We start from the raw sequence: 10,838 nt of genomic DNA, 5'->3' as shown, positions 1-10,838 counted from the left end.
GGTCCATACATTGAAAGGTATTGTACCTTCATGAGACCCCATGGGTACAGCCTGTGACTGTCCCACACGTAACTCCTAAACCTCTGTCTAGTTGTGCCCTCATTACCCAGAAGAAAATTAAGAAATGGGGATTGTGTTGTGTTGTGCCCTTCCAAAACAAACAACCACCCTTTATGTTACAAATAATAGTAGTTCTAGCACCGCATAAATTATCACAATTTTTATCATAATTATCTTATGTGTTAAATTGTGATTAATTGTCTGTCATTTTCACGTAGACTCACTATTTTTTCTTTACTGATCACAATATGCTATTTGAACAGTTGTAATAAAAGTTGTGCCATTTTATATGGTCTTAGAATATTTCCAAATAATAAAGATGAGCACCAAGTCATCTATGACGTGGCACCCACTTCCATGAATATGGGCCAAATAGTGATACTGACTCACCATTACGTGCCCACCACAACATCTACCTTCACCGATGCTCATAATTTGTATGCTATTCTTTTGTCTTTTATGCCCTCTCTTTCCCAGTTTGAACACTTATTTTTTTTGGCAGGCATTTCCAATATGAACTTATTAAAGCAAAGTTTTGGAATAAAAACATGTAAGCCTAACCTAAAGGCCTAGTAGGCAAAAGGGCAAAAGAGCATGAATGAATGTCTCTGTGATATGGTTCTTTTTATGCCTAACTAGAGAATAACCAATTTTGATAAACAAGCCAACCCCATTACAACAAAGGCACAGAAACTCTAATAATGGATTTCCACTATCCATAACCATGAAGAATTGTCGCTTAGTGAACATCTATAATGTTAATAGTGTATTTGAATGGGCTTAAATTTGAGTGGAGCATATTAACTTAATCTAAAGGCACGTGTAACACACTTTGAACACATAGACTTGAATGCAACTACAGATACTTCAAAACCCAGTATGGTAAAAGAAGCATTAAGAACACATTGTTGACGGTACTAAGTCCAAAAATGGAAACAAAAATTGAAATCCAAGCACTGGCTTGAGGAAAAAAACGAGAGTAATAAGCCAAGATCATTAAACTAGGCTGAGTTTGAATTCTATCACATAAGATTTAATCTGCTTCACTCATTCTTCATGTCCATGTCTATGTCAAAAAAAGAAAGAAAAAGAAAAAGAAGCACATATATTATCAGTTATCAATTATCATCCACATGTTTCCCATGCCATTTTCACGGGACAGCCATTGATAACAACCCTCTTTACTTTCAAGACAGAAAAAGTGTTCCTTGTGGAGTTAAAATCATAATTTCTCTTCTCTACAGCTAAAAGAAAAAAAAATTATCATGTTGGTTGAGCTCCACAAATAAAAATTACACATTGCATGCACTAGAAAAACTCACTATACAGCTTTGCCTTTTATAATGGCATCAATAGGTTTATAGATCTTACAGTCAAAGCTATCAGCTGCCTTTTTCCCCTTCAAACCTACATAATTTATAGTTTCATTTTCTTCCTTTTCAGTGCAAAAAAGAACCCAGCTCTGCTTTCTATATTCTTTTCCACATTCTCATAATTCTGTACAAAAGCTAGCTAGTCAGACACCCGGGCCTTTTTTGTGTTATTGCTGCTGCTTGTGTGAGCAAGTACACTTTGCACCCTTATCAGCAAGTGTCTGAAAATTTTAAAACAAAAAAAGAATGAATGATTGAGAAGGTTATAGTTTCATAGTAAGATAAAAAATTTTGGGGGATATACTGGATGTTCATCTATTATATACCTCGACTTCTTGCTGAAGACCTTTAATATACTCAACAGCTAAATCTAACATGTCTGCAGTGTTTGTTTGCTGCAAAAAGAAAGAGACAAATACCTGAGTCCCCACAAAGCAATGTACAAGGAAAAAAAATGCAAGAAAGACTCTACCTTGTCCATGTTAGGAACAAGATCTTGTAATTTTCTCATCCTTTCGCTAATTCGGGTTCTTCTAACCTGAAAATTTGACAAGAAAATGAACATGTAAAGGCATTTTTAGCATCATCCTTTTAAAATGAAGAGAATTGTACTAATTTATTAATGGGATTGTAACATTCATGATCCAACAAGTGCATCCAATGGCCCAAAAATGAAAAGATGATGGGACTAAAACATTACCCTCTCAGCAATGCTTCGTGGGTGAGTGGCACAGCCGCGCTTAGCTCGAATCTTACAAGGTACTGAGTCTTGGAACTGCAAAAACTTTTCAATGGCAGCCATCTCTGATGAAGTTTTAGGCAAGCTCAAGTGATGAGCCAAAGGGGGAGGGCGATTTCCAGCCTCCACATTCTGATGGACAAGAAAAAATTTTATAAGATAAGAAGATTATAGAAACCAAGCACAATGTATCAAATATTATGCTACCTGAGTTTCAGACACGTTTATATTGGAAAATGACTTTACATCATCATTATCTCTAAGTCTTTTTAGACCATTGATATTATCCGAGATCATAGCAGAGTCATCCCAAGAACCAAGGGGAAAACCTGTCACATAATTGGTACTTCGGCCCTCACCAAAACCTCCACTCTCTGGATTGTTTGCTACTACCATGTTTTTGTCCTCAATTTCATCAATTGGACTCATTAGTCCCGATGAAGAAGGTGGACCTGATGAGTAATTCTTTAACCTGCTTGCAGAAGAAAAAGATGCTTCTTCATTAGTGCTATTACCAGCTCCGAAATTTCCCACGCCTCTCATTGCAGCATAGCCTGCCAATTGCTAAGAATTGTTTAGCATCACTCCAAATTTCTAACAATTACTAATCAAACCAAAAATGATAGACACAAAAAAAATGAACTCAAATTTCCTCATTTTTACATCTCAGATCATAGCTTAAGCAACTTCATTTACCATACAAAATCCCACTTCCCCTCCCCCTTAAGACATAGTTCTATGAGAAGTAACACCAAAATCAATTAATTCATCAGGAACTTTGAGAATCAGTTCAAAATTCAACATTTCACTAAGAAAATAGTTCAAAATCTTTTCAAATAAGTACTTTTCTATTCTTTCCTCTAATTATTTCCAAGAACCAAAGATAACAAGTAGGAAAGTACAATAGGTACATACCCTCTCCAACATTGATGTTGGCGAATAATCCGGCTGGCGAGCTGCTATGTCGAATAAGACTTGAATTATTACCACCACCACCACCACCGGTCTTCATCTGAGGCAATCGATCCAACCCCATTGAATAAGACCCTTCCACACTCGAATTCGGCAAAGGTGGCCGTGGTGGACCTTGGTAAAAATTCTGAGAAGCAGAACCATAATTGCTTTGCTGCTGCTGCTGCTGCTGAAGAACCCCTGCTGCTTCATTATTCATTGAAGCCATAAACTGTGTTTGCTGGCTACTAGCTTCTGTGGCCACCACTTCTGATGTATTAGTAACTTCTGTGCCTCCATTACCACCACCACCACCACCACCATCAGCGATAAATCGAGCAAATATTCGCTCTGTTTCAGGGCTTGAAGGCCTGTTCAAAAATTCCTCACAGAATTCTCTGTCAATAATGTTTGCAAAATATGAACTTGGTGCAGACCTGTACCTAGTCAAGCCAGAGTTCATCTGGTTTTGGTGGTGATGTTGTTGAAGATCTGACTCCATTGCTTCTCTTTTCCTCTTCAAATCTCTTCCAAAAAGCTTCAATTTTGTAAAAATTTACTTACTTTTTCACGATTTCCTTGATTCCCTTTTGAGTAACCACAAAAGAAAGCAGAGCTTTACTAAAGCAGAGTGCTAAGCTCTGTTTCCTTTTCTCCTAGAAAGAATTTCTGGGAAGCTTTATAAAGAAACAAAGGACTTAACCCCAACGAGATAAGCTGCCACGTGTGGATCTAACACAAAATACCAAACCAAAAGCATAAACTATCCGTTTAGAATAAGAACTCTGCTATTAAAGTAGTCTCAGAAACAGAGGAAAACATGGAGTCCAATCAGAACAAATTCACTACAAATCTTTTGTAGAAACGCCGACAACCATCAAATCTGATGACCCAGTTGGCTATTCTTGGATCAGAACCACTCAGCTAAAGAAGTAAAACCTGATAACAAAAGAAAGCACTGAAATTTATGAAAAATAATATACAATTACGCAGAACAAATAAAAGAAAAAACAGAACAACAACAAAAGCCAATCTCTCTATCTCTCTCTCTACTTACTCTCTGTACTCTTTTTGTGAAACCCTCCTTCTTTCTAGGAGTGAAAAAACTAGTGGTGTTGGTGGCAGTGAGTGAAGGCAGAGAAAGTGAAAGCCACAAGAACCATATGCTTTTTTATATTATTATTTAGCTATGTTGTTGTTCTATGAGTTCAGCAGCAATGAGAAAGTGAAACAGACGGCCGAAATCTAATATAAGTCTCCCAGATTTGGTAATGTATGTTTATGCATCACTTTCACCAAAATGTCCTTTCACAGATTAATAATTTTTCTGGATAGCCATGGGTTTAAGAGAGAAATGGCTGGATTATTTACACGTCAGCTACCATATGAACGGACTTGGTGATTCATCATATGAACATAATTTTTTTTTGAAAGGTCATATGAACATAATTTTAACCTTTTCTTTTCTTTTTTTTTCTTTTTTTCTTTTTATGTATAATGACTATACCATCCCTGTTGCGTATGTTGGACCACATTTGTGAATTATTTCAGACACTAACAGACAATTTCAACATTTTCTGCCTACAGGGGTGTTTTTTTTCTTTTCTTTTTTCCATATAGGGTTAGAGCTTTTAATATATATATATATATATATATATATAATTACCGAAGTGAAATGGACTTGTGTGAAATATTATTATTCAAATATTTGAGAATCATTATTGTAAAATAGATTGCATAAAATTTATGCTCCTAGCTTCTTCTTTTTTTGGATTTCTACTTTTTAGTGGGTACATTGGTTATTGTCAATTTGGCCCCAAGACTATCTGCGCAATATATTGTAAAAGTGCCTCAATGATAAAAAGTAATGTATACAGATTTTAAGCCCAAAAAAAAGTAGCTATTCTTGTCTTGTAGATGAGATTATTTTCTTATAAAAAAATGAGATTATTTTTATTTGTTTCTGTAGGGGCCGGTTAATCAATAAATTACTAAAATCGTGTTAACTGGGCCTGTGGCCCACCCGAGGACGTAAAATTGCCTAAGGAGACCCATATCAGGTTATAAGGGTAACCAAACGAAAGGAAGAGTAAATATCATGTGAGGTGAGTTTAGTATTCGTCCGAGAACAAAATCATTCTCGGCAATATGAGTCCAAAGATGACCTGAACGCCATATTTTTGCAAATACACTTCAGAGCTACATTACCACTGAATGTGGGACATGGGACCAAGGGTAAGAAAGAAAAAGATAAACAAATATCTTTAACAACAGCTGCCTCCGCATTAATTGCCTCTCAACCAACTCTCTGGCCGCATTAATGTGGAGGTGATGCCTGAACAATGATGAGGCAGCCTTACAGCTGCTGGTTAGAGGTTCCAGAAGGTGTTGAATGAGACAGGAAGGGATCCTTCAAACCCAACCTACACGCGTGTGGTGAAGATGACACCAAGAGGACAGTATATAACATGGAAGAATGCATTGAGAAAAAGGGATCGGAACTTCTAAACAAAGAGTACTTAGAAAAAAAAACCTTATGAAATAAAGAATTGAACTTGTTTTAAGGAGAAATTGATCGTTATATTAGTGCCAATCCATCTATAAACGTTAAGTTTAATCGTTTTTCTTTTGAAGTTAACCTAGTTCTTTGACATCCACACTCTACAAATTTATTGTTTGGGCCTTTAACGTTCGAACCCAATACGAATTTGGGATCGTTATAAATTGAGTTCTTACATTTATTTTACTTTAAAAAATAAGTTGGTTAAAAAATATTTTCACCTAAAAAATAGAGAGAATTATAAAAAATTTACATAAGTCAAATAAATAGGAAAATAAACTCATCAAAAAATTTACATTCTTTTAGGGGCAACTTGGGTGTTTAGGGTTTTTAGCACTTGATAATAATAATGAAGAATTCTTTTGGGGGCTAATTTATTTTCTTTATAGAAATTATATTCCAAAATAGAAAAAATATATATTAAATACTTCGTTGTATTTTTTTTAATATCTTGTGAAATTATACGCCGATAACATAAATATACTGTTAAATTAAAATATTCTAAAAGAAATAATTAATTTTATACAGACTTTATTTAAGTGCCAAAATCTTCATTTAAATCCGTACTATACTCCCCCTCCAAAAAATCCGTACTATACTTGTACCTACATTTATTTGCTTTTTCTTTTTTTATTTTCCCTTTTAATGGCTGATTTTAAAATTTTCTTAAAACAGAAAACCAATAAAATTTGTATGTATATATATATATATATATATTCATTTTCATATATTAATATTAATAACTATGATTACAAGCCTAAAGCAACAAGGTATGATTGCATTATAAAGTAATACCCATATTTTATTTTCTCTTTCCCCCAATGAAGCTTCAAATTTCTCTAAAAACACAGGAAGAGATATCATTAATCTTCTTATAAAATATATATTATAAGCTAAGATTTGGGAATGTTTGATCAAACTTGCAATATGAATGGACATAAGTAGTGGTGCCCTTCTTGCTATATACATGGACCCTGAAATTACAATATAATATGAACACCTTTGGCTTTAAGCAAAATCTAGTAATCAAACAAATGAACAAAAACTATATTGTGGGATAAAGTGGACCTTCAACACCCTCCCTCTCCACCAAACACTCCCAAAAAATAAAAAATAAAAACCTCCCTCACTCTTGGAGAGAGATCAAAAATAATATTTTTTTATTGGATTTCTAACTTTAGAGTGAATTATTTTTTGCTCCAACATAAAATATATATATATATGTTGGGAATTTAATTTTGTACAAAGAGGAAAAAATATAAATTTTTGCTACATAGTGGGGGACCTTTGGTGCATGCGGAGTTCTATACTTTATACACACCGTTGCATTTCTAACAAGTTAAACACCCTTCAAGTAAAGGACAAAACTATCCCTTTCTTAATCATAATATTATTAATTTTTTGCAATGTTAAGGCAGATTAGCTTTGTCCTTACAATTATTAATTTATTTTTTTGGGTAATATTTAATTTATGTTTAATGCATATAAGAAAGAAAAGCCCATACCTTCTCTTCCTACAAAGCTTTGTTTTAGTGCTTAATGCATTCTGTGGGTCCGAGAGTTCTGCAGTCCGGCCCAAACTCTATCTGGGCCCAGGGCCCGTGCCGAGGAGGTACCTTGCCGAAGACGAATGCTCGGCGGCCGAGGTAGCAAGGGGAACGGCTAAGAACTTACCCTGTCCTCGGCATTCCATAGCTTCAGCGGGAAGACCAACACCCCGGTGTAGGCAATCCCCAAACAGCCCCCTCAAGGGGATGTGAACGGAATGGGGCCCATAGGGAAGCAGGATGTGAACTCGGACCAAGGAAAGTGCGTCCCACCCCCTTCAGTAAATGCACCTGTCAATACCCAGAGCTGGTTAATGAGAAAAGACGTTTGGGCGGTGCAAACGTCGATCCATGCAACTAATAGAAAGTTAGACGGGACGGTTGATGGGATGGATACAGAAATAAGCTCCTGCCTGACCTACAAGTGGAGGGTCAAGATCAGCTAAGACGGACTATATAATAAAAAGGAAGGTGCACCGATAGAGAGGTTGGGAAAAATGGCCAGAAACCAGAGCCTCCCAGCCCACCTCCAGGAGAAAGACTCCAGGGGTGTAGGAAAATTTAAACTGGTACGAACACCGTGAAAAACCCACCGCCTATCAACCAAGGCCTAGCCTTCCAAACCCACACTCTACAAGTGATATTGTTAGGGGCCTTTTCACGTGCGAACCCGACACTGTTACGGTCCACCACGAAACGCGTCCTTACAATTGGCGCCGTCTGTGGGAAGGGCTTGTGTGTTGGTATAGGAAGTGGGTCGATAGAGTTTCTCCGATGTGTCTAGCCGTTGGTTACAGAGTTCTAAGTATAAAGTTCTGTTAGGAACTACGTTTCTTGATTAGGGGCTTGGTTGAGGAGCCAACTCCCTTAAAGCCAAGGTCCCCTGTAAAGAGTAAACTAGGTACCTTACAACGTTAACCGTATGGATAAACTCTAGGGGCTTGGCTGAGGAGCTAACTCCCCTAAAGCCAAGATCCCGCACAAGGAGAAAACTAGGTTTTGGACAAAACCAAGGCATTGCATGGTCCTCGGACCCAAGCCTCAGGGGAAACCAACTACCTGGATGTGGAAAACTAGGTTTTGGACAGAATCAAGGTATTGCATGGTCCTCGGACCCAAGCCTCAGGGGAAACCAACTACCTGGATGTGGAAAACTAGGTTTTGGACAGAACCAAGGCATTGCATGGTCCTCGGACCCAAGCCTCAGGGGAAACCAACTACCTGGGTGTGGAAAACTAGGTTTTGGACAAAACCAGGGCATTGCATAGTCCTCGGACTTAAGCCTATGGGGAAACCAACTACTTGGATGAGGAACCAACTATTTAAAGAAAAAATTACGGCCCGTAAACCTCGAAATCCCTCCGAAGAGAACTCCGCGTTAGCAGACGGGTTAATACCTTGATTGCGTGGATTCCTCGATCTACCCTCGGATCCCCAGTATCAAAGGGGTTGATGCGATACGGCGCAACGTATCACCCCAAAAGCACAACCAAAGTCCCTCGCTACTTAGCTACCCTTTCAGACGAATTATTTAGAGATTATCGTTCTCGGACATTGGTCTAGCATGCATCGCGTAGTACTCAGCGCTTATCCCGGTAAGTTCCAAGAATTTAAATTATTGAAAGTTACCATTGTTGTACTTGATAATATTTGTGAGTTTAAATTAGTAGGAACCTGTGTAAAAGCATTTTTTCTGCCTGGAATATCCTTAAGGGCAAGCTTGCATTTAATATTCATGCATAAAGTAGTTGTTACGGAGAAGAAAGATATGTATGGAGAAATAGACACATATTTTATTAAGACAAAAGAACAGTACAGTGTACAATGAAAAGCTGAAACAAGCTTACACTAAAGCTGACTACATAAGTAAAGGAAAATACAAGCGAGTGGAGATAAGGCCGTGGGGACAGCTCAGAGGAGAGGTTGGCTACTGCGCCAAGTTATTGTCTAAGGAAACTATTCCTCGACACTTCTGCACGCCCTTTTTCCCGCCCAAAGAGGCCAGGGGATCACCACCGTTCGATTTCCATCACACCGTTGAACGTGGGAAGCACCAAGCCGCCCGTATTTAATGAGGCCACGTTTCGCCTTCCAACGACTCTAGGAACGTGCCTTGGGCAGGTGAAAAACCTCGGGAATCGCTAGATAACAAGGATTGATAGGCATTGGCAGATCCATGATGTCATCAAAACCCTCCTATCCGTCCGAGGGGACGGATAGCAGGATTTTGAGGGGCTATTGTGGGTCCGAGAGTTCTGCAGTCCGGCCCAAACTCTATCTGGGCCCAGGGCCCGTGCCGAGGAGGTACCTTGCCGAAGACGAATGCTCGGCGGCCGAGGTAGCAAGGGGAACGGCTGAGAACTTACCCTGTCCTCGGCATTCCATAGCTTCAGCGGGAAGACCAACACCCCGGTGTAGGCAATCCCCAAACAGCCCCCTCAAGGGGATGTGAACGGAATGGGGCCCATAGGGAAGCAGGATGTGAACTCGGACCAAGGAAAGTGCGTCCCACCCCCTTCAGTAAATGCACCTGCCAATACCCAGAGCTGGTTAATGAGAAAAGACGTTTGGGCGGTGCAAACGTCGATCCATGCAACTAATAAAAAGTTAGACGGGACGGTTGATGGGATGGATACAGAAATAAGCTCCTGCCTGACCTACAAGTGGAGGGTCAAGATCAGTCAAGACGGACTATATAATAAAAAGGAAGGTGCACCGATAGAGAGGTTGGGAAAAATGGCCAGAAACCAGAGCCTCCCAGCCCACCTCCAGGAGAAAGACTCCAGGGGTGTAGGAAAACTTAAACTGGTACGAACACCGTGAAAAACCCACCGCCTATCAACCAAGGCCTAGCCTTCCAAACCCACACTCTACAAGTGATATTGTTAGGGGCCTTTTCACGTGCGAACCCGACACTGTTACGGTCCGCCACGAAACGCGTCCTTACACATTCTTTTAATTATTATTATTTAGATAAAAAAATATTAAATGTGTGGTAGATTCACATCTTTTGAAAAATATATATGATTGTAAAATAAGTTGTGATGTAGAGATTAATAGGCTAAACAAGCCAACTCAGGAGCAGACGTTTGTCTTGTGCATTTTTTTTTTAATAATTAGTACATATTAACAGTACACAAATGATTATGAATTTTTTATACACAAGTCATGGTACTCATATGACTAGTCCTTTACTCTGTCAATTGTCACCTTTATGCGTTGTCAACAAATTGGGGGTGTATTTGTTTTTTTGGTATACCTGACAAACCTCAGCCTCTCACTCCCTAGACAAGAGACTAGAGAGGTTCCTACTTTCTAGTTCCTACCATCATACATATATATTACACGATGGTAGAAATTCGGCCGGGGAAATATGTGATTTAGTATGCAAATATTGAATATAAAATTTGAGGACTTAGAGCAATTATATCAGTGGGTCTAAAATATAAAAAGTGTAAAAATTTACACAATATAACATAAGAAACATACATATTAAATTTTATAAAACTTTGTAAATATCCAAACTTGCTACAGAAATCGAGCATATATGCACGGTTACTGTAGTTTTGTATCTTATAATTTGGCTCATTTTTTTCCTCTCTCTCTCT

The 10,838-nt window shown here is 38.3% G+C and overlaps 1 protein-coding gene across 2 annotated transcripts; it reads right to left on the bottom strand.

The window, feature by feature from the left end:
* Nucleotides 1-1,146: 1,146 nt before the first annotated feature.
* Nucleotides 1,147-4,376, bottom strand: LOC115975982 (transcription factor bHLH130-like). 2 transcript variants are annotated; one of them, XM_031097050.1, is made up of 7 exons: nt 4,181-4,376; nt 3,088-4,062; nt 2,419-2,726; nt 2,134-2,304; nt 1,906-1,971; nt 1,760-1,828; nt 1,147-1,654 (listed from the first exon to the last, which is right to left on the bottom strand). In XM_031097050.1, the coding sequence occupies exons 2-7, from the start codon at nt 3,623-3,625 to the stop codon at nt 1,601-1,603; spliced, it is 1,206 nt and encodes a 401-aa protein (XP_030952910.1). In that variant the 5' UTR covers nt 3,626-4,062; nt 4,181-4,376; the 3' UTR covers nt 1,147-1,600. The 2 variants fall into 2 exon arrangements, with proteins under 2 accessions (XP_030952910.1, XP_030952900.1); XM_031097040.1 differs by having other exon boundaries at nt 2,380-2,726; nt 4,181-4,375.
* Between the last annotated feature and the right edge of the window lie 6,462 nt (nt 4,377-10,838).

Source organism: Quercus lobata, chromosome 1 (genome assembly GCF_001633185.2).
Source record: "Quercus lobata isolate SW786 chromosome 1, ValleyOak3.0 Primary Assembly, whole genome shotgun sequence".
Classification (NCBI taxonomy): Eukaryota; Viridiplantae; Streptophyta; class Magnoliopsida; order Fagales; family Fagaceae; genus Quercus; species Quercus lobata.
This window is presented reverse-complemented; position numbering and strand designations above follow the sequence as displayed.